The sequence below is a fragment of the Amblyomma maculatum genome, chromosome 1 (genome assembly GCF_055883805.1).
Source record: "Amblyomma maculatum isolate TAMU_Amacu chromosome 1, ASM5588380v1, whole genome shotgun sequence".
Classification (NCBI taxonomy): Eukaryota; Metazoa; Arthropoda; class Arachnida; order Ixodida; family Ixodidae; genus Amblyomma; species Amblyomma maculatum.
This window is the reverse complement of record NC_139344.1, coordinates 31,610,397-31,637,237: the sequence shown is the minus strand read 5'-3', so window position 1 is coordinate 31,637,237 and position 26,841 is coordinate 31,610,397. Positions and strand designations below refer to the sequence as shown.

Here is a 26,841-nt window from a genome sequence, read left to right as displayed (position 1 = left end):
GCCTTGCTCCATTTACTTTGCCAGCAAGGAGTGCTGCATTCATATGAGGCCACTGACAGGGGGATCCTTGCAGGAGCCACGAGCCTCACTGCGCGTGTGGATGTTGCGGGTGTTCTTGACCCTTTGTGAGCTGGACCTGCGGGTGGTGTCCCTGCTGCTGCACTCAGTGCTGCCTATGGAGCTGGCACGGGACCTCCAGTCGAACACTGATGGTCAGAAGACATGAGCTATGTTTGCCTGCTCTGCTGTGCCTGTGATTATTGGGCAGGATTGTGCGTACCTTGCGAGTAGTAGAAGCACCTGACTTGAGCCATTCTCGACTTATTTAAAAGCACCATTGTTCTAGTTGGTGTGGCACTAGGCTGATAAACGCACACTTCAGGATGACCGAGGCCAGAGTTCTTTGACGCGTTCACTGGCCTTGAACAGTCTATATAATTGGGTGGAAAAGCTTTCTATGCCATTTGAAGTGACATCATTGGGACAGTAACATACATGGGTCATTTAAAAGGCTGATACAGTCGAACCCACTTATAGCGGTCCCACTTAAGATGAACTTTTGCCTAAAACGAACGAGACCTGCGCGACCATCAAAATATACATTATTCCAGTTGCACAAAATTGCACATATAATGAACGTCCTTGAGCGCTGCCGATCGGTAACAGTAAACGAACGGCGTAAACCCTGTACCCCGTTGCGAGATAATGATGGACTCCAATCCTTTTGCACGCGCATGGCAGCGCGGTCTGTTTTCGCTATCCTCCTCACAAGCAAACTACCCTTTACCCGCTGACGCGCACTGCCTACGAGTGTCGGCGTGTGGCTTCCTAGACTACCCTCCCACCCGTCCTTGCAGCTCCACTCCCCTCTCCTTAATCTTTCTTGCAATTCCCTCATCTTTTCCTGTCGAAGTGCCTGCCGAAGGCGGACGCCACGGCGCCGGCCGCCGGCATAATTTTCAAAGTTTCGTTTCCTGGCTGTTACCAGGAAGCAGGCCTCTCCACACACTAGCGGTTGAAGGCAACTTCAGTAGGAGCCAACAAATGGCAGCACTGATGCTCAGGGACGCCCCTCATTGGTCTCCTCACTGTGTGTCCATTCCTTTAGCACTTCCTCACCTGACTGTCGCATGTGCGCATGTGTTCCATCAGTAGTGGCGCTTTGTTCTCACTTTCGTTGTGTGTGGTGCAAATGCTTCGTCTGCTGGGCCCTAATTATATTATTCGGAATGGCAGACAGGAATTCCCTGCCTCTGCCTCCAGCGGTCATGAAACGAAAAGCACTGGACATGGCAACGAAGCGACCAATTTTGAAGGGACTGTCTCAAGAGGCTAAAAATTGCGAGTTGGTGAAGAAGTACAACATGTTGAAATCAACCATCTCGACAATTCTAAAGAACAAGGAAAAGATCACTGGCTCCGACGCCATCATGGCGGACAGAAAGCGCCTGTGGAAGGCCATCTATGCGGACGTAGAGGACACGCTGCTCAAGTGGTTTGTCGACACACGGGCTCGCAACATTCTGATAACTGGAGCAGTGTTGCTGGGCAAAGCCAAAACCTTTTGCATTCCTGTTTGATTTTCCCGACTTCTGCCTTGGCAAGGGCTGGCTACGTCGATCATGGGATTGTTTTTAAATCTGTTGTTGGCGAGGCACATTCGGCAAGGGATCAAGACGTTGCCACTTGGCTTGCAACAAACCGAGCCATTATTGCAAGCTATGCAGAGCAGGACATGTACAGTTAAACATCGATATAACGAAGTTCAGTGTAACGAAATCCTCGATATAACAAAGTTACAAAGAATACATAACAATGCCCATTGGAATTCATGTATATTTTATCTCGATATAACAAAGTAAATGTTTCTGTAATTTTATTAGAACGAAATCTTCAGAGAAATAAATTTTACTCGGAAGGGCAAAAATTTCACACAGGCAACGACGGCCAAGGGAAAAGCGTTGCCAGTGCGCGAGACTTGGGTAACCCACGCAGAAGGACCTCCCGGGGCGCGCGGCATTCTCTGCCTACAAGCAAGAGATAAGTGATAAGACGCTGGAGTATCCGCGCCCCCGCCTCCTAATTTCTTTTTCTCTGTCTTTTTGCTTCGTCACGAATGGAGGAGAGTGGCGGCTCCGTATCCCCCCCTTCCTGCTCTGCTCACTCCTTTGCTGCGATCCAAAGAACTTCTTCCCTGTGCCTGCGGAGGCTGATGCGTTAGCATGCATGCCCGTTTATCATTGTCCCTTTCTCGCACTGCTCTCACGCAGCCGCCGCTTCCGCAGTCGTTGTTTGTGCTCTGCTCACTGCTCGGTTTGCCACTTCCAACTCTCCTTCGATTTGGCTTCCCGCGTGCATTGCCGCAGTCGCTGTTTGTACGCTGCTTTCTGCTCGGTTCGTCGATTTTCCTCTACAACTCTCCATTGCTTTTATTTCCCGCGTGCGTTGCCGCCATCAGTGGTTGTAAGCGGAAAGCGCTTTCACTCCAGTAAAAAGCGGTGATTCTGAAAGCCGTTTCAAAAGGCGAGAAAAGGAAAGACGTCACGGCTCGATTCGCCATATCTCTGAGTAGGATCTCAACAATCTTGAAGGCCAAGGATTCTATCCTCAGCTTTGCAAAGTGTGGCATGAGCGCCGAGCATAAGTGACTGAGGACGGCTACCTATGAAGATGTGGACAAGGCTGTGTTCTCCTGGTTTATGGACACCAGAGCACTGAATGTGCCAGTGAGTGGGGCAGTTTTGCAGCGGAAAGCAAAGGACTTCGGTTGCCTGCTTGACAAGGACGCCTTCAAGGCTAGCAGTCGTTGGCTGCACCGTTTGAAGTCCCATTACGGGATTGTCGGACGGGCGCTCTGCGGGGAGTCGACGGCAGACGCGCCTGAAGCTTCTACTTGGCTGGAGAAGGAAATGCCAAGAATACTGACGAGGTACTAGCCATCAGAGGTGTACAATGTGAATGAAACTGGATTTCTTTTATCAAATGCTACCAAATCAGACTCTAGAACTAAAAGGGGATTGCTGTCACGGCGGGAAGCAGAGCAAGCTACGCATCACAGCTCTTCCTCTTCTCTGCGTAAACATGGATGCCACCGACAAGCGGGTGCTGCTTGTAATTGGCAAAAGTAAGAAGCCGTAATGTTTTAAGAACGCTCGGAAGCTGTAATTTGAGTACACTTTGAACAAGAAGCCGAGGATGTTCCTAGGCATCTTTCGTGACTGGCTCCGGGCGGTTGAGAAGGAAATGGAGCATGACGGCCGCAGTGTTTGCCTTTTGGTGGACAATTGTTCCACCCATCATGTCGACAACGTGGAGCTGAAAAATGTCAAGCTGTGGTTTTTCCCGCCAAACTGTACTTCGCTGATTCAACCGCTCGACCAGGGAATAATAAACAGTGTGAAGTGCGCATCCTCTGTTGATCAACAAGCTACTGCTCAATCTCTGCTTGAAATGCTCCACGAAGGTAGAGATTTTTCAAGCTTTGGAGATGTTCGCTGCATCCTGAAAGGTGACGTCGAAAGACTTGATTCAGAACTGTTTCTGGAAGGCTGAGTTTGAGAATGTTGCGGCTGGAATGAGTGCTCCTGAAGAACGTGGCAGCGCCGAGACCAATGAAGGAGTTCCGTTCGCTGCCCATGCACTTGGACACGACGAGGGAGACGATCAGGCCAGCCTCGAAGAAACATGGAGATGCCAGGAAAGCGACTGGGTCGTTCCTGATGGTGTCACTTTGGAGGACTTCCTCTACGCCGACAATTGCATTTTTGCTACCGAGGAAGTGATGGATGACTCAATCGTGCAAGATGTGCGGGGAAACATGCAGGAGGACCCAGGCAGTGACACTGACGCCGAAGGCGGCGAAGCCCCAAGCAACCACTAAGTGCATGATGCAATTGACGTGCTACGGCACTACGCGAGTTTAACAGGACAGCAAGAAGTGATGCAACCCCTGTGGGCCTATGAACGCAATGAGAAGCCATCTCTGATAGCTAAGCAGACGCAAAAGGTCACGGATTACTTTTAGAGAAAATAAAAACGAAGTCCTTATAACTGGCAAGCGCTTTGGTAATGTTTCCGCATGCCAGGCACGGAATTTCGACACAACGAAATTTTATTATAACAAAGTAGACTGCTGATTTTTACGACTTCGTTATATTGAGGTTTAACTGTAAATGCACACAATATGGCGTTATTTATTTTATCAGTTGTTGCCAGACAAGACGCACGCCATGAAAGGGGAGTCATGCGTTGGCAGAAAACACGGTAAAGTGCGCGTTACAGTACTTCTGTGCACTAATATGAATGGCAGCATCTTGCGCATGCTTTTGTAATTGGAAAGTCAAAGAAGCCGCGTTTGCTTTCGGAGCTATATACCCATGCGCTATAGACAAAATTCTAAGCCCTGAATGATACAATTTATTCGCAGAGTGGCTGGGCGAGTTTGACCGTGACATGCGGAGGCAAAGCAGGCGTGTGCTGCTTTTGCTCGACAACCGTTCAGCACACAGCATTCAAACTTTTCTGATGTCAGTGACTGTACTTTTCCTGCTGCCCAATACCACTTTGAAAGTGCAGCCTCTTGATTTAGGCATAATATGTTCCTTTAAAGGTAAGCTGAAACGTTTTTCAAAACAAATGAGTTATGTACAGCATTTTATAGTTTTTTGTGCTCTGAACAAGACTATCATACTTAAATAAAGGCAGAAAGGAGTACAAATGGCAGTTCTTACAAGAAAACGAGCACCAGCGGTACCGTCCTCCAAGCAAACTCCGCTGTTGTCCATAATTGGCCGGGCCGATCATGACGTCAAGCTCGGGTTTGCCACTTCGGCGCCGGCGGTATTGCTGCATGCGCATCACTTCGGGGGACTTGAGAGCTCAATTTAAAATGTTGATTATTCGAACTATGTAAAGCACCTGGAACACTTACCGTACGCGTTCGAGCAACCAGCAGTTCGAAAGAAAAAAAGAAACTGTGCTACGAAAGACGCTGTTGAGTACGTCGACAGCGAAAGCAAAGTCAGCACATTTTCGCGAGTCAAAAAGCGTTAGAGCTGGCCCGGTTTAACAACTATCCTTTACACCACACTAAAGCTCGTTTCAGTAGCAACAAAAGGAATAAGCATTGTATATGATGCAGTCCTAGTCAACAGTGCATTTATACTACCTTCGAGTATCGCCCAATGGCGCAATGACAAACTCATGCGTACTGCAGCTGCTGCCCGTCCTATCTTTGCAGCTAGTTTGCGCGGTGCGTTGTTCAACGAAACGCCGAAAATGGTCCGGCACCGCATCATAAAATCAGACATGTTCGCAGCGCCGGATGAAGCGAGCTTACCGGAACGGTGCCGGCAGCGAGCACGCCGGACGAGCGTACTTCCTGGTCGTCGCTACGCCTATATAAGTGCCACAGCAGACGACGCTTGGAAATTGAGCAGCGCTGTAGTAAACAGGATACTCGTAGAACTGCCTACTGTAAATCACTTTGTCTCACAGTGAAATGAAGATGTCATTTATTATGGCGCTGCCTTAGAAGATGAGCTAATGCATATGCAAGAGGATTGGATAAGCCGCGACGGCACTGGCGTCTGCTGCTACACAGCTGTGAAGAGAAACCTGCTTGTGTCTCAGTTATCCTACCAACATTTTGGTACGGGTCAGCGAGCCTCAATAAGGATCAATTTTTTACATTCCGTTATCTCTGGGCTTATTATTTAAGACAGCAATAAATTTGAGCACATTTTCTTGACGCCAGCGCAAGGGATCCATGGACAGCTTGTGGAAGGCGCGGCCGGCACGGCATGTGAAGGCAGTGCTGCGTTCGGACGATGCTTGAGCGCGCTGGGAAAAAAGAATGTCATCAGTCGTATAATTATAGAGACTGAAACTAGCTTTACAGTGACAGCTTTAAATTTTTATGTACTACCTTTATTGCATCCATGTCGCCAACTCTAGAAATCTTCAGGGAAACTTGTAGCTACTAGTTAGGTGGCCAGAAGAGATATTTATTTGTGTTTATAGAAAAGTGTAGGGGCCCACAAACACAACTATGAAAGACAAAACTCTATATAAAATATAAATAGCGTCAACTGCTTGTAGTGCTATTGCTTGACAGGCATGTAATATAAAATGAGCGGCACCCCTGATTTTTTTATTTGCCACGACCTGACAAAATGCTTATTAGCTTAAAAGTTGGGAAACATATGTTGGGTGGGAAGAGAAAGCAGGCAAAATTTATTTCTTTTTAGACACTAAATGTAAAAATAGTTTCGGTTGTCTAAAAATGAAATTAAATGGTTTGTGGAACCATGCCATTTGAAATATAAGGCACTGCAGGAATTGTACTTTTGTATACTGCAGTTTTTGGTTGTTTAACTCTTCTGTTTTAGACTGTTTAAAAGTTTGTTTCAGTCTAAGTAACATTCTATAAGCATGAAAATGGTTTCATCCAACATGGCCAATGCTTTCATTCTATTGCAGAGTGGCGTGGGTTACTTTAATTTTCAGTGAGAATGTTATTTTTATTGTTAATCTCTGCTTAAGTCAATGATTTATGTCGTTAGTTTACATGCCCTAGTAATGCTTGAGACGATAATTTTGCACTTGAGGCATTTCTCATAGCCTGAGACGCTTTGCAGTGTTCATAAACCAAACCAAACCAAACTAATTTTGCACTTGTCATTTGTTTGGCTCTTTTCTCTCACTGTGTGTGCAATTGAACAAGATGAAATTTGCAGAAAACATATGGTTAATTTTCACATTTTGCAGACATTGAGCGGATGAAGTATACAGCCCTGCTACTGACAGTGATCTTCTCTACGGGGGAAAAGCCACCAAATAATGTCTATGGTATGTTTTGTTTACACCTGATAGTTTTTCGTTTTGGTGTGGCACATAGTGCCGCATTTGTCTGCAGTATATTTGTGTCGTATTGTCTACAAATGATTTGCTTTAACTAAATCACATTTTGGAGGGACCATAAAACGTGCCGTGGAGCGAAAGTTCATTGTACTTAAGTGAAAATATGTTTGCACAAAAAGAAAAAAAAAACGGCAAAGGTCGCCGTGTGCAAGAACCTATTAAATGAAATTGAAGCCAGTTTGAAGGAATGAGTCTGCCTCGACGTGATGAAACTTACTGATGATTAACTTTCGTGCGCTAGACCACACATTGGGCACTCATGGAAGGATGCACTGTCTGAGGTTCCAGAGTCGTGGCATTGAGAGCAGTGTGGCATGAGGCTGCATTTCAAAGCAAGTAAAACGCGGTGAATGCATTCTTCTGCAATGAGTTCTTGCTTTCAATGTTTGTAGGGCGAAGGTTGCAAAGGGGGCCAAGGGAAACTCCATCATAATGATGCTAGAGCTTTCGTAATCGTAGGTGTCTGTGGCAAATGTGAAAAACAGTGGCTTGCTCACTTTCTCTGCCAGTGCTCCCGTGTTGGATTGAAAGCTATAAGACTGTTTCAGTGCTCACGGCAAAAAAATGCCGCAGGATTCGGAATGGTTGCCATCATGTAGCTGCGAGCGAAGGCAACCACATTGCACCGTCCTAAAATGTAGCACTGTACGCGGCTAGCAGTGGCGTAGCCAGAAATTTTGTTCGGGGGGGGGGGCTCACGTTGCAGCGCGTCCTCCTCCATATAGAATTTGTCGATGGATCAAATATGATTAATTTGATTCATCGACAAATGGATCAAATTAATCATATTTGATCCATTTGATCCAACTCCATATGATTATGATTAATTTGATTAATTAATCATAATCATATGGAGTTTCTGTTTTAAGGGGGATTAAGGTCTGAAAGGGCAGCTCGTCTCTGTCTCCATCCCGAAAAAGGGGGTGGCGGGGAGGGGGCTTGGGCGCCTCATCAGGAGACAAACGGTCACTCCGCCGCCATCGGCGCCGCTTCGACGCCTTTTGGTCGCGGTCGCTCACCAGCGTCCGCAAGATGCGTAGGGTGGCGTAGAGCGGTGTAGGAAAAAAAACGAGGTGCAATAAAAAAACCAAAACGCTCCTGGGCCAATAGGGAACCAAAGCTGGAGTTTGCTCCGCGACACCAGTGCTCGGTTTCTAGCGGAGCGGAGAGGAACTACAAAACCTACGCGCATCCGCGCCCGCGCTGCGCCCGGCTGTCTACGGAGTCTGCGCAGCCCGCTCGCTCGGGAGCGCGTGCTAGAGGCAGCCGCACGTGCACGCGGAGCAGGAGAAGGAGAGTGAGGACGAGGGGTGATGGTCGCGCGTCTGCGCGCTCAAAGCCGGCGCTCATTGCCAATGGGGTTTCTTATTTTCGCTTTTTTTCTGTGCCCTGGCTGACATAGAGGCTGGCTGGAGGCACGTTTTTTTATCGGTGCTTTCGAAAGTGAGAAATTATTATTAATTGATCGCCGCGGACATTGCTTTCAAAGAAGGCTTGGTGGCAGGCTCAGACATTAAAAAAAAAGAAACATGAACGCGAATTCGCTACTCGAAGGCAGAGGCAAGCGACAGGTATTTTGAAGGACTTGAGGCGGCACCTCTTGATGTCTCTGTCCATGTTCAGAGAATGAAGGGTCCAGCCTTCTCGTTGAGAACTGATACGCGTGTACACAGTGACGAGTGCTCCGGGCGCTGGTTGGGGAGCTTCCTTTCTATTTGTGACTGCGCACTTGAAAGGGGCCTATTCAACTCTTTGGGGACAGACGTTTTAGGCGATGCTACCGGCGCCGTGGGGCCTGTTTTCGGCGCGTTTAGGACGTGTTCCCTACAAAGGCACAAAGCATGCCGCCTTACCCTTTGGTTCCTGCTGACAGTGGTCAGGGTGAGTTCGCTGCTGCAGCGCTTTCATCCGAAATCAATGACCTATCTGCCTTTAACGATGAGGGCCGGGTTTCTTAACGACCTGAGTCATTGACGAGAAGCCGCGGCATGCCATTTTTTGCGGTAGTTTCCTCTCTCCACGAGACGAAGAGCGAGGAAACGCCTTACGACCTTCCATGCAGGCGGGGACATCTCTCCAAGTAAACCTTTGTCTTCTTAATTCCACAGCTACGGTGTGCAATTCCTTCAGTTATCTCCTCTAGCAAATGCGCAGTTTTGAGCTCTCGAAGCAGGACCGCGTATGAGGATAGAAAGATTGACGTATGTGTTTTTCCTTCATAAACGCCAAGTGATGACACATATCTGTTTGTTGAGGCCGACTTGGTTCCGCGATGGCTGCTGCGGCACCGCCAGTTACAAACAAAGGTGCGAGATACAAGCGATACGAGATACCTGAAAAAGCAAAAAGCCGACAACCATCCCGTTACCGTTTCAATACGAGTTTTGCGAAAAAGCGCACCGTCACTTTTTCATTTCAGTTCTTTTTTTTTTTTTTTCTTTTTTTGCCCCGTTTGTTGGAGCGCAACTGTGGCCAGAACGCGGCCAGAGGAGAGAAAGAACCGAGCGCGCGCGCGCAAACACGTGCTGGAAAGCAGCGCGGAGCACAGCATGCTTTTCTATACGCCGGGGAGCAGACAACGCGGCCGCTCTGCGCGGAGGTTTTGACGGGGTCTCCATGGAGGGCGCTGACACACAGAGCGGCGCAGCGCCCCCTGGCCCAGGTTTTCTCCCCTATGTTCAGCTCCTTCTCTTCGGCGCGTAGGAAGAAGCGTGAAAACAAAAAAAAATAAAAACAACCACAAACAAAAAGCGCAACCACGGAGGGAGCATAGTGTACGGGGAGAAGGGCGAGGGAGTACCACTAAGAGCTGCTACAGCACGGTGAGGATTCGCAGAAGGCACGAGAAAAAAGAAAGCCCCAAAAGAGAGACACGGGAATTTTGAGGAAGCGGGAGTCGAAGGCGAGGGAATACCGCCTTTGAAACACTGAGCGAGAATGGAAACCTGTCTTGTTTCGTCGTTCACCCCCACCTCCGCAGCCGGCGCGAGTTGACGCGACGAGCCCGCTCGCTATCTAAACGCCCTTGAAACTTAGTGCTCGGAAATGGTTCCTGGCTTTACGTGACTCCGTCTGCATGGGCGTTGCTACGAAATGTAGCCCCCAAGTTCGTAATGTTCGTGCCGAAATGTATTTTCGAACGAACCGGAAAAAGATATTGTAGACAAAACCCAGAATGCTTTCGAGCGCCGGTGGTTGTTTTGGTCGGCGGTGCATGACAGAACGAAAACATTTCGGGGGGGGGGGGGGGGCTGAAGCCCCATAAGCCCCCCCCCCGGCTACACGGGCGCACCCTTTCAAGACAGGCATTTGTTCATTTCTTATCCAACCGCTCCAAAATTCTCTGCATAAATGCATTGACCATGATTGCGAATTGCAAATTACCATGATGCACCGCACCGGGAATTATCCCTAAAAATACCTGGTACCACCAAGCTCTAAAGCTATAATTACAGTTACAGACTAAACATTATAACTTGCAATACCAATGCCCTTTTCCATTTGTTTCTATCTCGTACTTCGGTAGAGTGGAATCGCCTTCTGCCCAACATCGCATTTCGCTCATCACTGGTGCAATATCTTGAAGCTGGTCCGCGGCACACAATTCTTTTTCTGACTTAACTTGTTTCAGTTCTTCCTTTTTTAAGGGGGGACACTGGTCTTAAAGCCATTTTCTTTAATTTTTGAACTTAAGTGATGAAACTTGGCACACGTGTGCAGTTCCTGGTGCTGATTCCAAAAATATAATTAGTTTTTCTCTGAACCAATTAGGGTCTGTCTTGGGTCTTCTTCTTTTCTTGGTTTATATTAATGACCTTTCTAACTGCACGACTTCCCCTATCCACTTATTTGCCGATGACTGTTATTTATCGCGATTGCTAACCCCGCCGATGTTTCTGCTTTACAATCTGACCTCAATTATAGTCAAACCTGGATATATTCAACCCGGATAATTAAAATTTTGGTTATATCGAACTTACGAAATATCGCCTCGAAAATCACTTGTAGAATTGTGGGAAAGCTGCGTCTTATATCGAACTCAGTTTCACCGGTCGTTCAATATATCAAACTCCGCACCATACACAGGATGGTGCGCCTTCCCCAAAGACGACCGCGCCCCCCTCGGCCATGTGCCCCATGACGTTTTCAAGCCATGCGCGGAAGGAATGAGAAGGAACAGTTGGCGATGGCTGGTTTAGGGCAGCGTGCGCCATTTCCCCAAAGGCGCATGCAACTACAGTGATAGTTTGCCGCGTACCAGCATGTGACGTTTGCAAGCCGTGTACGTGAAGGAACGAGAGGGAACCGGTTTGGCAACGGCCGGTATGGAGCAGACGCAGTGTTTGGGAGAGGGGGAAAAATGCGATAGAGCGAAGTGCAAGGGTGTGCCAATTCTTCTTCCCCCCCCCCCCCCTCCAAAGTATACTGCACGCACAAAAACAAGGACGAGAAAGTACACACAAAAACAGTAACAAAGATACTGTTACGTCATACAAGTATACTTGGGTGTGCATATCACTAACGACCTCAGCTGGAAGCAACATATTGATTTCATCATTAATAACAGTTATCGCATGCTTGGGCATGCGCCGCAACTTTTCAAAGGCACCTGTTTTGACTAAAATGACTATGTACAGAGTATTGGTATGTTCAAAGATTAAATATGCTCCTGCAATTTGGGATCCTGGTTTCACGAGCTTAACATCCTCACTCGAGATGGTTCAGAATAATTCGGCGCGTTTCATTCTTTCCAATTACAGTTGCACTAGCAGCATAAATTCAATAAAACTAACGCTACCTTTGCCATCTCTCGAGCTCAGAAGGAAAGTACCATGTCTTATACTTTTTCGCAAAAATTTATTATCATGATGAATTGAGACTTTCATTTAGCAGCCACCATATAGCTCGTCCTGCGTTGGCCATGCTTACAGACTAAACATTATAACTTGCAATACCAATGCCCTTTTCCATTTGTTTCTATCTCGTACTTCGGTAGAGTGGAATCGCCTTCTGCCCAACATCGCATTTCGCTCATCACTGGTGCAATATCTTGAAGCTGGTCCGCGGCACACAATTTTTTTTCTGACTTAACTTGTTTCAGTTCTTCCTTTTTTAAGCTTGTTTGCTCTACGTGTGGCTGTTCATTACACTTGCATTATTTTCTTTATTGTAAGATTATTTTCATCGTTCTGGATTCCCTTGTTTCGTTTAGCCTTTGTGTTTTGCTCATTTTGTGTTCTAAAATTTCTACAACATGGTGTACCACTTCCCTCTGCAATGCGTATGCGCTTGAGGGTAATAAAACGAAATGGATATCTTGCCGAGACATTTCAGTCTCGGCAAGATATCCATCCAGAAAGAGGGCACCTGTATGGCTACCTGGCCTGGCGGCTAGGTAGCCATACAGGTACCCTGGGGGAGGTTGAGAAGGGCAACTTCTCTATTCCCCTGTTATCACCTCTCTCCACATTGTATAGCAGAATTCAGATGTACCAAGAGAAAGAAACTTGGAGGAAGGCTGAAGCAGTCCGCATGAGGTATATTGATTATGAATAAATGGGACTGAAAAGTAATTGTCTCAGTAACTCGCGTTCATCATTCATGTGTATCCTTAGCATAATTCCTTGACAGCTGAACAGTATCTAATGCAGCAACCCTAATGGTGAAAAGAAAGATGAAATGTTCTGAGGGGATGCATATAGCTTAGGAGATAGCATCACAATGAAATACAGCAGTGGCAAGAAATTTCTATTGCAGTAAATCCTCGATAATTTCAACTCATTTAATTCAAAATACCATATAATTCACACAATTTTTGCAATCTTTTTGTTTAATGTAAATTTTACTGGATAATTTGAAAGAGCCGCATTTCTTTTAATGGTGTGCCATGGCTAGAGGGTCAAGTTACTGCTCGAATATTCTAAGTATTGTTGCATGAAGTCAGCCTTCTTTCAGGAAAACGATCTGAAAATTGCTGTGGGTGACACTGTGCGTGTAAGGGACCACTTGTAGTCTCCCTTGATGATGCTTAGCTCTGGAGCTTTCCTTCCCTTTCATTTTTTGTAACGGGGTCTCTGCTACTGCTGACACAACAGAGCATGGAAAGCCTGCCTTTTTAAGTCTGTCAGTTTGATAATTAAAACAATCCTGAACCATGTGAGCACAGGACTTGATCAGCGCCGATTCCAAGCAAGGAAAAGTGATAGCCTTTTTTACAAAAATGAAAGAGAAGAAAAGCTTCAGGAGCTAAGCCTCGTCAGGCGACCACAAGTGGTCCCTTACACGCACCGTGTCGCCCACAGCCTGAAAAAGGTTGCTGTCAGGTATGATATGCCTGTCGTCTTCTCAGCCCCGAGAAAGCTGAGCAGTTTGTGCGCAGGCATCGAGTGAAAAAAGAAGCGCCAGTGCGAAAAGAGGCATGGCCAACCCTTTGTGGAATGTGCAGTCGGTGTAATTTACGAAGTTCCACTGACCTGCAGCAAGGTCTATATAGGCCAAACGGGTCATTGTATTAACGACAGAGCATTGGAGCACTCAAAATCGCTAAAAAATAGAACCAGGTCTAATTTGCCCCTTCATTGCAAAGAATGAAAATGCGAGCCGGTGCTTGACGGTATGAAGGTTCTTGGCAGAAATCGCGATAAAACAGTGCGTGAGGTTCTTGAAGACTTTCTGATAGCAAAGAAAGGAGATGCATGCTGTAGTGACTGTTCTGTTGCCTTACGAAGTAAGGAAATCATGTTCATTGAATCTGTTTTATAATCACCAGGCCTTGTTAGATAAAGTGTGTGCCCATTCTACATGGCTTTGATTTATAGTTTAATACACATGCACAAAGGATATTGTTAATGTTTGTATTTGTAAGACTTTGGTGCTTTCTGATGCTGCTTTGCAAAGATAGTGTTGTATTACAAGCAGGTAGCAACAACTGGGCATGCGAAGGTAAGGTAAAGGAGTTTCGATGAATGTAAATTGTGTTTCCACGACGAAAGGTTGTGATGGCGATTGTGAGAAGGTCATGTGACTGAGCGCCTCTATATATTTGAGCCCCGATCTTGCAAATAGACAGTTGGTAGTCCAGCCTCTTTCTTTCTGCTGCTCTGTTTTTTTTCTTTATGCGTCTTCTTGGCTGGTTCTTCTTTCTTGATGCAATGCACCAACTAGCCCAACAACATGTTTTACTGAATTCCCAGGAATACAGAGACCGAAGATCATCTCCCAAGTCCTGTCTCCTCATCTCTTTAAAAAAAGTCTTGAGCCACCCATAAAACAGGCCATGTCAGTTGGTGCGTGTGCGTGGTGCCTGGAAAAAATTGATAGTCTGCCTTGCCGCCGTCGCACTGCTTCGCATCGGCAATGCTGCAGGTGGTTGACGTTGTCAGTATCACGCGCCTTTTACTTGTTGCGACGGAAATACTTTGAACCATGAGTTGAGTTGAACCATGCATAGTTTTCTCAAGTTGCATTACCGTCAACAACCAGGTGAATGTTGAAGGCATAGCCCTTTCGGTAGCTAGCCCAGCAGAAAACAGTTCTGTTGTTCACATACAAACAGCACTGATGGCTAGATCAATTTGCAAATCAAACACCAACACAAAAACTTGGTTTCCTTAATTCAGTTATAAAAACTTGCAGGGATTTTTTCGCGTACGCTTGGTGCTTTCTATTCGTATACCTGCCAGTTTTGTTTGTTTTTTTCCAAATATTAGATTTACTGTTCTAGCCAGAAAAATGCAGCGTTCAAATCGCACGGGATATATTGAATTCCGGTGCTTTGAGCAAACGTGATTCATAGTAATTACCTTTGCAAGGACTGCTAGGATGATTTGCGTTAAAAAAAGCCTAGTCTATGGCTCACAATTTTCTGAACAAGACTAACCGTGAGCATGAAGTGTGCAATATTTAAATTCTGCTTCAGGCTCTTCCTGAGTTCACTATCTTTGCAAATATAACAGAGACCTGGAAGCAAGTAATCTGCTTGCTCTATAATCAGTCTACATGGGATTTTTAGGTTTTTTAGAGCTTGGTGGTACCAGGTATTTTTAGGGATAATTCCCGGTGTGGTGCATCATGGTAATTTGCAATTTGCAATCATGGTCAATGCATTTATGCAGAGAATTTTGGAGCGGTTGGATAAGAAATTAACAAATGCCTGTCTTGAAAGGGTGCACCTCCAGTAAATATAGTGTGGACGTCTAAAAAAAAAAAAAAAAAGACATACTGTTTACTGGAATTTTGTAGGTAGAATCTACACATTCATTGAAGATAGAGCTTCTTTTCGATTTGAATTGAATAGTTGTCTTCACACCAGAATACGCAACATGCACGCGGCACTTCCAAGCATGTTTAATGACCTCTTAATAGTATACTGCAGTGTGCACTGTATGATTATGTCACTTCAAGACACGAGAAAATGCAAACAACATTGATTTTTTTGTATACTGCTTGCACAGAAGTGAGGGGCAGCATTAATGGAAAGAGAACGTCGGTCAAATTGCCCACGTCGGCGCTGAAGTCCTTTAAGCCATTTAATGCTTTAATCAATTATCCATAGGAGACAGGGTGTATACAGGAAGGAAGAGAAAAACGGGATTATGTTTATGTATTCTCTAATGAAAATAGCCTCTTTCAAAACGTTTCTGTATTACTTCGTGCGTGTATTAGTGTTGTAATCATTTTGTTTTGTGTGCATGTTGCAGGGAATAGTAGTAGTACGGGTGGTGGTTTATAAATTTAAATAAGTAAGAAAGGAAGCAAAATGTAGGTGCGTGTCGCGGTAGCTGCCATTTATTCCTTGGGCACCTGACCTGCAGCCGAAATAAAAGCGAATGGGTAGATATAGCGGAACATGAAGGAAAGATGGGAGTTGTAGTAAGAGATAGTGGAGATAAATGTATTCGCTGATATGCATTATAATCACATGCATACTGCGCCTACACCACAAAGATAAATTGAAAAGAACTGCTGGTGCGCATACATCTTTCATGGTTCTGTTCAGTGTGTGAGAGCAAAAAAAAAAAGTGCTGAAATACTGTTACTGCTGTCAGAGCAGAACGTTTAGGTGGTAAATTTGTAATGGACAGCAATGTCCAACAGCAACCTTTTCCAGTGATCAAAAGCACTATTCACATGGAAAAAATTAAGAAAAACGGAGACCTACGGAAACACACAGTTGAAAACGACCAAACTAAGCACAGCTGTGCGCGGCCGGCAGCTCGTCCGCAGGAGCGCCCGCCGGCCGTTCACGCTCCGACCACTGTGTACAGTGCCACCGCTGCATATGTTACGGAGGCGACCCGCAAAACGCGAGACGGCAAAACTATCAAGTTCTTCCGAGGACCATAGTTTGGGTGTACCCCGGTTTGGTAAAGTGTCTAATGTGGAAGGAAAAAAGCAGTTATCACGAGGAAAAGGCAGCATATAAAAGAGAAACTGCTGCACACGGTGACCAACCACCATCACCGATTTGAGGTCTAGTCATCATGAGATATGCCATGCTGGCCCGCCATGTCCGGGGCACACATTGCTGGCCAAGTTGGATATCCGCCTTCTGCTCTTCTGCCACATGGGGGCAACGCAGAGACAGCAAACATGAACTAAATCCTGTGCGCACACATGCATAGTGGCAGCTTTGCTGCTGCTTCCTTGTTGAGAATCGGAGGTGGATGGTGGCCTACGACCACATGTCTTGAACGCCTCGATTTCTATTTGTTACTATGTTATTGCATTCATAAAGTGGCGATTCCCCATAAAGTGTCTCTCGAGCAGGAGCATTTGATCATGCAGGAGCGTTCGGAGAGTGGCTTGATAATATCTTCTTCGAAGAAGCAGATGTCTACAAGTGATTTTTAAAGAAGTGAATCTCCAATTTGTCAAACTTTGCATTTTATTTGGCTGAAATAGGGTGAGACAACTTATTATGACCTTTGAATACAGTGAATGGAATCCGTGTCGCCGTCAAGTTCGTTAAAAGCGGGCTTGACTGTATAATCATTTCATAACATTGGCCAGCGTAGAACTACTTCAGAAAGTAGTTCTAAAACAAGAGTTTCTATTTTAAAACTATACCTGCACTTAACAGCAGCAGTGTGACCTTCAAGTGTCATCTAAACAAACAAACAAAAAAAACTGTAAACAATGGGCTCTTAATTTGCAGGAAGTGGCTTTCTGATATGACTTCTCAAATGTCTCAAAAGCCTACTGTGCGCACTTCAGTAATCCTCACTTGGATTGAGTTATAATATTTGCTGTCAAAATTTTTTATTTGTACTTTATATAATCTCATAATAACAATAGTAATATAATGATATAATACTAATATAAGAATAATATAATGATAAAAACATTTTGCCCCAAAATAGCATGTGGTACAAAGCAGGTGACAGTGAATGTAATTTCCACCATTAAAATTTGGGTGCACAGTGGGCCTCTGTGTGGCATTTCAGATGTTTGGATGTTGTGCATGCATAAAGCAAGGTAGCAACTACCCAAAACATAGTTTGCATGATAGCTGTGACAACACAAGGTGAGCCATCTACAAATGGTGTGGCAGGCTATGTGTATTTTAGGAGAATAGGCACAACTGCTGGGTTAGGTAAAGTTGATGAAATGCTTGTTCCAGATTTCTGTGGTGGATGCTTGCTTTGTTTAATCTGCTGGTCTCCCTGCCTTTCCGTGCAGAACATGTTGGTGAGCGGTTTGTGACCTTCCTGCTTGACACAATCGAATCTGCTGATGTAGAAGAAGAAGTGGCTGAACTTTCTTTGGGCACTCTTCTCTCACTCAACCTGCACCTTCAGTCTGAAGCGGACAACTTCGTTCTTCGCACGCTGGCCACCCGTAAAGATGCACGAGCGCTTACGGAGCGTCTCATGCTGCTAGTCAACCGAGAAGGTGCGTCTGCTTTTCACTCCAACCTCAGGACTGTGCTTGAATTTCATTTAGACCTAGTAGCTGCAGAAAACTTCAACGTAAAGTTTCAAACCCTGGAAGTTGCAGTTGCAGTGCTGTAGATAGAAAAATGAACAAAAGAAGTCAGCTGTTATTTGCAGAGATGTCCACACATTTCAGTCTCGGCAAGATATCCATTTCATTTTATTACCCTCAAGTGCATACGCATTGCAGAGGGAAGTGGTACACCATGTTGTAGAAATTTTAGAACACAAAATGAGCAAAACACAAAGGCTAAACGAAACAAGGGAATCCAGAACGATGAAAATTATCTTACAATAAAGAAAATAATGCAAGTGTAATGAACAGCCACACGTAGAGCAAACAAGCTTAAAAAAGGAAGAACTGAAACAAGTTAAGTCAGAAAAAAAATTGTGTGCCGCAGACCAGCTTCAAGATATTGCACCAGTGATGAGCGAAATGCGATGTTGGGCAGAAGGCGATTCCACTCTTCCGAAGTACGAGATAGAAACAAATGGAAAAGGGCATTGGTATTGCAAGTTATAATGTTTAGTCTGTAAGCATGGCCAACGCAGGACGAGCTATATGGTGGCTGATAAATGAAAGTATATCTCAATTCATCATGATAATAAATTTTTGCGAAAAAGTATAAGACATGATACTTTCCTTCTGAGCTCGAGAGATGGCAAAGGTAGCGTTAGTTTTATTGAATTTATGCTGCTAGTGCAACTGTAATTGGAAAGAATGAAACGCGCCGAATTATTCTGAACCATCTCGAGTGAGGATGTTAAGCTCGTGAAACCGGGATCCCAAATTGCAGGAGCATATTTAATCTTTGAACATACCAATACTCTATACATAGTCATTTTAGTCAAAACAGGTGCCTTTGAAAAGTTGCGGCGCATGCCCAAGCATGCGATAACTGTTATTAATGATGAAATCAATATGTTGCTTCCAGCTGAGGTCGTTAGTGATATGCACACCCAAGTACTTGTATGACGTAACAGTATCTTTGTTACTGTTTTTGTGTGTACTTTCTCGTCCTTGTTTTTGTGCGTGCAGTATACTTTGGAGGGGGGGGGTGGGGAAGAAGAATTGGCACACCCTTGCACTTCGCTCTATCGCATTTTTCCCCCTCTCCCAAACACTGCGTCTGCTCCATACCGGCCGTTGCCAAACCGGTTCCTTCACGTACACGGCTTGCAAACGTCACGTGCTGGTACGCGGCAAACTATCACTGTAGTTGCATGCGCCTTTGGGGAAATGGCGCACGCTGCCCTAAACCAGCCATCGCCAACTGTTCCTTCTCATTCCTTCCGCGCATGGCTTGAAAACGTCACGGGGCACATGGCCGAGGGGGGTGCGGTCGTCTTTGGGGAAGGCGCACCATCCTGTGTATGGTGCGGAGTTTGATATATTGAACGACCGGTGAAACTGAGTTCGATATACGACGCAGCTTTCCCACAATTCTACAAGTGATTTTCAAGGCGATATTCCGTAAGTTCGATATAACCAAAATTTTAATTATCCGGGTTGAATATATCCAGGTTTGACTGTATAATTGAGGTCAGATTGTAAAGCAGAAACATCGGCGGGGTTAGCAATCGCGATAAATAACAGTCATCGGCAAATAAGTGGATAGGGGAAGTCGTGCAGTTAGAAAGGTCATTAATATAAACCAAGAAAAGAAGAAGACCCAAGACAGACCCCTGTGATACACCTGACGCAACATTCATTACATTAATCAGTGTAATTATGTGCAGGTTGTTGATAGTGTTGTAAAAGCACAAATGGATGCCACAAATCGGTTTTTTCCCGTGTGTTGCTCTAAGAAGCAGTCTTCATATGACATCAGATCTCATATGCGCTGGCACCTACTGTTAGTAAGCTTCCGGCAGCTGTTTGCAATAGACCTCTCCTTGTTTGCAAACAATGTGATCTCAGGAAAGCACGTGACGAGGGGAAAACTGGCTCGGTGGACAAAAACGTTCTTTCCAGCTGGGTCTGCTTGCTGTAAGGGACTCCCCTTACAGCAGGCAGACCCAGCTGAAAATAATATTTTTGTCCGTTGCTGCCCGTTGCTGTGCAGTTTTTGCTTCAAATTGTGCATTAGCCATATTCAGCATATTTTGCAGGATGCACAATATGCGGCACTCCTTAGTATACGTACCGATCAGCAATTCCCTTTGAAAAAGGTGACGGACCCGGCAAGTATGCAATTATTTTCGTTCCATGAACTAGCATAGCCCATCGCAGACGACCTGAAGTCCTCCCAAACTCTTGAAATGCATAGGACTTGAGCATGCTGGAAAGGGTGTCAATGCAGGCCTATTACAGGCATTGTTCTCTCTCTATTTTTTTGAAAATGTCTTTCACAGAACTGACTGCTGATCCCTACGAAGTGTGGGCAGTTATGAGCAAAAACAGCAGCTTACACACGAATTTCATGCTTGGCTGGGTGATTTCCCTCCCAAAGTACAGGGCATACAAGTACAGTCGATAGCCGATTTTTCAGACTCTCAATGGACCACGAAAATGCCCAAAAAATCGGGCAGTCCGAAAAAACAAATGTGCAGCAAAAAAGCTATATTTATTGCCTATTATTCACTTTGAGGCCAGAAAAAGTAATGAATGCTTTTCTGCGCCACGCTCCGCTTCCGTGCTAACAGGTCCACCTGAATTTCGCTTGCATCAGCTCAGCTTTCATCGGCTGCGCTGCTGCAGGTGAGTCATCGTCGTCGTCGCTCTCAGACTCCACAAGCACTTGGCGAATAATTCCTGCATCTCCAACTGGTGGTCCACGTCTGTGAGTTCTGAAAACGAGACAGCCGATGGAATTTCGACACCAGCAGTGCGCAGGTCGTGAATGAACTGCTCACTGCCTGACAGCTGCTCGATGACGCTCTCCTCGTCCAAGGCAGCCGACTCATTCAGCAAAAATCCCGCGTGGCAGAAGCAATTGCGCAGCGTTGTGGGTGCTGCAGACTTCCACGCATTGGCAAGGGTACTAAGTGCTCCAAGCAGATCGACAGAGTAGGTTTTCCCACTGCTGAGGCACACCACAATCGCCAACCACTAAATCACAACACAGACTCTTTTGAGTGCCTTCTCACTGCCGCGTTGCACGAAAAAAAAAAAAAAAAGAACTCCTTATAAAATTCGGAAACAGCCTCTTGAAGAACTGAAGTCGATTCAAATAAATGCGAGCCACAGTAGTGACAGAACGTAGTTCTCGCATCAACCATGGCTAGGCCTACTCGCTACGCTCGGTAACGCACGTGAAACGCATGGCAAACACACAGAGGAAAAGGCAGTCGAAGCGATCACGCTAAAAGAAAAAAAAAAAACAAAAAAGCACTCCGGCGACGAGCAGCGACAGCAGTGACGTTGTCCCGGAAACGGAAGCTGCTAGGCAAATAATATAACCTCGATCCAGTGTGTTTAGCTGAGGAGTGGCACTCAAGGCCTGCACCAGTTTCGAGGCTATCGAAGAAAAAAGTAAACAAACAAGATGGCAGCGACACCGCTCAAAATGTGTCGAAGTTGGCCGGCTGACGCTTGGAATGTCCAAAAAATCGAATAGCCCTCCTTAGAGTGTCCGAAATTTTAAGCAGCGTAATACATTGACTTTATAAGGTATGTCCTGGGGCCGGGAAAAAGTCCGAATAATCAAGCATGTCCGAAAAATTGAGTATCTGAAAAATCGGTCGTCGACTGTATGCACTTCAATGGTGCCAGTAAAGCCACTTTTTGATTGGAACACGACAGCCTCTGAATGCACCAGGATGTGGCTGTACTTGAGTGATCATGATGCTGGCATGCTCTTGGAAGCCGTCTCGTGACAGAGGCTAGCTCCTTCAAAATTCAGTACCGAGCAGTAATCTCCAAAAGCACTTCCATTGATCTAATGCCATCCAGGCCTTTAAAAGAGCGTGATCGGTCAACATTCAAGCCCGATTCATTCGAAAGTGCAATAAAGTAAACTATTTAGTGCCTATTTGTTCTCCAAGAAATACATGGATGCATGAGTACATCAGAAAAAAATGTGCTCACTGTCAAGTAAAATATCGAGGCGGGCGTGATGTCTGTTACTTCGCTCTTTGCACAGCTGAAAAGCACATTTTGGACTGCTTTTAGAATGGAAGAAACACATGCCACTGGGCAACTTCGATCGAATATCGCATTCCACCATGCGAAAGCTTGACAGCATTGAGAAAAGCGCACCGAGTTGTCACCAAACAAGACCGAATCCTCCACATCATGCCACCAGCAGCGCAATGCTTTGCCCACCAGACCAAGCCGCGTGGCAGCCGCACCCTTAGCCCCTCCTCCGATACGTCATTCGTGACCTAGGCCAGGAGAGGTTTGTTAGTTGTGCGGAGATTCCCCCCACAATGAAAAACTTGCAATTTTGTGCAGTGATCAAGCATTTCATTTCAAGCATTAGATGGTCATGCATATTACAACCAGATTGTGATGTTATGTTATGGGCCCAGGTCCGTCCAGGAGCTCTGGGCAGGTAACAGATCAGGTTCACGGACACACGCACGCTTTTCTTTTCTTGACCATTAACATATCACGAGCAACACACATGCATACAGCCTAGCTTAATACCTAATGGGACATGTCCAAAAAAATGTCCTACTTCTGTTTAGTCTGTGCGTGCACTCGTCACCGTTGCAGGAGAGTCCAATAATGCTCGAAGTCCGGTCGAGGCGAGTCCTACGATGCTCGAAATCCAGTTGAGGAGAGACCGGCAGCCGGGGTGTGACGCGGGTCCTGTTCCCGCCCAGGCGTCCGCGTACCCGGTCGCGCGGCAGGCCACGCCTGGCGTCCCAGTGCTCGTACCAGGTACTGCGGTGGGTCACGCCGGGTACTGCAACGGCACCAGTGCGGCAGCCAGGCACGATAGAGCAGTCGAGCTGCCTCCGGGAGTAGTTCATGGGATAGCGACGTGCTGTGCGGCACCAAACCCCGGACCAGGTGCCTAGCAGGTGCTGGCGAGCTGGCCTTTTACGCCAGGCCCAGGACTCGGGAACATCCGTCCCGTCTTCTTGCCTCAAACAAACTCACGCGCACTGGCACGCCCCACACGCGGCCGTACTTCACTTCTTCTCGAGCAACCCGGGCACTCGCCACGATCAACATCATTACAACCTCCCCCCGTTTCAAGACAGTTTCTTGCAACTGTTCTTGGCGCCGGGAAGGGGGAAGCTGTGGTGTGGGGAGTTTAAACTACCAAACAATAATAACAAATCAGAAGCACACAAAACTTGTTCACACCCAAACACATAAACTCGTTTTTAAAGGACTCCTTTCTGTCACCAGAAACACACTATTTTACACTTCACAAACAGCTCACCAAACTTGCACTGATGTACTTCATGAGGGTCGTGAACCCTGCATGAGCTCAGCTGCCTTCTGGTCGCAGTGAGTGACAACTTGGTGGTGACTTAGCCTTCCTCGAAGCTCTTGACAGAATCCTACGACGATGACTCGCAGGCAGCTGTTTAGTGGAGTCACCGTCGGATGTCTCCAGGCCCATTCTGATATGTGCTAATTCTGCTGCGGCAGATACTCGAGGCATAGCTGGAGGTTTGCTGTTGCTGTACTTTGCTTGCTTTTGCTTCTTCCATGAGAGCTGGTCGTGACTTCGTGTCATTGGTGCCATTCTTTGGCACTTAGTACAGGCCCTAACATGTCTTCTGACATCTCTGCGTATATTAGGCCAATAACACTCCTCACGGATGCAATCAGTCGTACACCTGATTCCTTGGTGTCCGGACGTACAGTGAAACCTCGTTATAACGAACAGTTAAAAAATCGGAAAATAGTTTGCTCTATCCATAATTCGTAATATAAAATTTCGAAGAAAATACATGCAAGAGCAGCAAAATTCAATCAGAGAAAGCACAGCAACTCGGAGGGTGCCTACTTGGGTCACGTTCATTTATTTACGCGCAAAGAACTGCGTTATCGCGGCCTGCTTTTTTGTGTTGATCGCATTCCATATCATTCCACAATTTGCAAACACTCAACAAGGGCAAACCCACTGCTCTCAATAGCACTGCAGTGGCGGCGCAGTAAATCCAATGCAGCAAGCGCTTCTTGTGAAGTCAAAATGTTCTCATCGTCTGCAGGGTCAGCCTGAGCTTCGTCTGCGGGATGTTCAGAAACTTCCACAGCGATTTCGGCGTCCGTCAGTACAGCCGTGGTCGCCGTGATGTCGTCGCCGCCTATAAAGTCCTCTACAGTCATTGTTGCAGGCATGTCACCAACAGAACGCGAAAAAACGTTCCAGGCTCATCGAGCTCGCGGAGCTCTGCTTCTGCTTCGTCAGGATCGTCCTTCGTCACTTGATGCACAGGCCTCTGCTGGAACAAAACCTGCGTGCCGAAAGCTGTTGGCAATCGTTTCGCCTTTCATGCTATCCCATGCCGCTTTAAGGCTCCCAGCAAGTCGATCTTCAAGTCCTGCTTCATAAGAATCTTCACGAGAAGAGTGTCAATCAGTCTCCTCTTGTAAACTGCCTTAAAGGCCCTGATTTTATCTTGAGCTTGGTCTTTAACGTCAGTACTGCTCTTTTTTTCACGTTCACTGCCATCACAGCACTACGCACACCTGCGCAACGCACTCGACATGACGACCGACGCAGCCTCCGCCAAACGCTACGACGGCCACGCCGCGACGCCGCTGCTAACACTAAAACCAAAAAAACACGAGACGCAAAATCCAAAAAGGCAAAAGCAACATTCAATCGCGCCGCTGCTGAAGCGGCGCTGTCAGCGATTGTGAGATGCGAACAATTTATTATCGCCTCAGAGATCACCTTTGCGCGCACAAACAGGCACGCAACTCTCAATGCCGTCGGGGCATCTGTGGCGCTGTCAGCGCCTGCGAGGTAGTCCTGAACGTTTGCTGCACCGCACATCACACATGTAGCGCAACGAAGCCTGCCTCCTGCTATTAAAATGAGGTAGTGCTTGGCGTCGCGAAGTTCGTAATATCCGTTTTATGCAGAACCGCGTTCGCTATGGGAAGTTCAAAATACATGTGTTTGACAAAAATATTGCAGAAGTGTTCGACATATTCAATAATTCGTTATATGCGTCTTCGTTATATCGAGGTTTGACTATTATACTCATGCGCCATTTGTAAGATTTGATGCCTGAATGCCTGGGGCACAACAACCTGTTTGACAATTCTTCCAGTCGCCGTGGAGTAATAACGGTAAAGGACTTTTCCTTTTTTGTGGAAGCAGTACTTGTCACCCTTACCAGATCTGAACTCCTTATTGATCTTATGGAAGAGTCGTTTAAGTGTTACATCCTTATGCTGCTCTTCCGCTAACTGGTGTTTCGTGAGGTTACACAGAAGAATGGGTGGGTGGCACACACAGTGGCGTTTTCTTTTCTATTGGCTTGGCCAAGGTGGCAACACAAAGTTTAAAATTCACAGGTCGCTCCTGTTCCTGGGAATCTTGTGATGTATTAAACTCTAGGCTGCTTGAAGTCATCCAGTCATGATTGGGATCATCTGGAGCCCTGACACCTGGTATATTCCCAAGCACGAGCTCATACAAGGGCCGCTTCATGCAAAGCCCGGTCACCTCGCCTATGAAATATGGCGTGTCCACTTGTACTCTTGCCACCGGTAACTGGGTGACGGTACTATCAACAAGTATTATCCTCTTGGTCTGCCCTGTGAAGCAGTTCTACGGGATCAAACTCTGGCGGACAATAACGACATTACTACCAGTGTGTCGAAGCACGCAGACTTGTTTTCCAGTCACAAACCCTTCTACAATGGGCGTTCTTCCTGTTGAGTTCTGAGGTGCGTCTTTACTGATCTGCGCCCATCTGCTAGAGTCGAATGGGCTCCGGGCTGTATGCCAGTCAAGGCGATCAGCACGTTTGGGAGCATGCATTGCAGAGCATGCGGCGCTCTGTTCTTCCTCTAGGTGCAGATTCCTGCAGTTTTCAGCCTTGTGTCTGACCTTTCCACAAAAGCTGCATTTGAGCACCGGTCTAGTGGACGTGTGGCAATCGGAAGCCCCGATGTCCTGGACGATTGCACAACATACACCGCAACTGGGGTTTACTCTGCAGGTTGATGGAACTCTTGGTATGAGGTTTCTCTTTGTCAGGAACTTTACCGATGTTCGAACAGTTCTGAGCTTCCAAGAAGCGATCGGTTGCGTCTGCCATTCAGTCGAGTGTCTTGCACTCCCATTCTTTCAAAAACATGAGTTTTGGGTGACAACACCGCAGAAACTGTTCAGCGATCACATGATCGTGCAGGTCTTCAAATGTCTTTGGACTACTCGCCATTTCAATTCAATGGTCGAAGTAACCCTAAAGCCTGGCGGCTAACTGCTTTCCCATCTCGCCATCTTCTGCTCGAGTCTTTCGAAATTTTTCATGGTAACCTTGAGCCGTGAATTTAAAATGCTGCAGAAGAGCCTTTTTGACCTTTTGGTAATCTAAGGAAGCTGCGGCCTGACATCCTGCCGATCACGGTCAAGGCTTTCCTAGTTAGGTACATGCTTACGGCCATAGCCTATTTATCTTGAGGCCAATAGGTACAATCGGGAGCAAAAATGGTATACAACACTCCGCCAGTGACAGAGCTCGAGAAAATTCCATCGAAATTCCATCAAGCCACTGCGTAGGTGATAGCGACAGTAACACATGCATGTGGATAAAATGGGGCACCGTCACCATTGTCTCGATCTTAGATAGCTGTTGCTAGGTAAATTTGGCATGCAGTTTTCTCGACCTCAGCCACTGGCTGAGTGTTGTATACCACTTTTGCTCACGACTGTACATGCTTACGGCCATAGCCCATTTATCTTGAGGCCAGTCCTGTCCCACTGCCACATGCTCAAACCATTGCAAATAGGCATGCAGGTCATTCTGTCGCTCATCGAATAGGGCTAGCAGCTTTTGAGAGTTGAGAAGCTGTACTTGTGGCGCTGACACTACGGGCTCGATATCCTCTGTCGCGTTG

General features: G+C 46.3%; 1 protein-coding gene across 3 annotated transcripts in view; it reads left to right on the top strand.

Annotated features, from left to right (window-relative positions):
* Positions 1-26,841, top strand: part of LOC146202077 (NCK-interacting protein with SH3 domain) — a 62,984-nt gene that overhangs the window by 11,858 nt on the left and 24,285 nt on the right. For all 3 annotated transcript variants that reach the window (XR_014703610.1, XM_084587925.1, XM_084587924.1), the window contains exons 8-10: positions 74-212; positions 6,769-6,849; positions 17,602-17,814. Coding sequence is in view for 2 of the 3 variants with exons in the window: in XM_084587925.1 (XP_084444051.1) it covers positions 74-212; positions 6,769-6,849; positions 17,602-17,814 (433 nt within the window). In the remaining variant the exon portion in view is untranslated. The remainder of the gene's footprint in view (positions 1-73; positions 213-6,768; positions 6,850-17,601; positions 17,815-26,841) is intronic.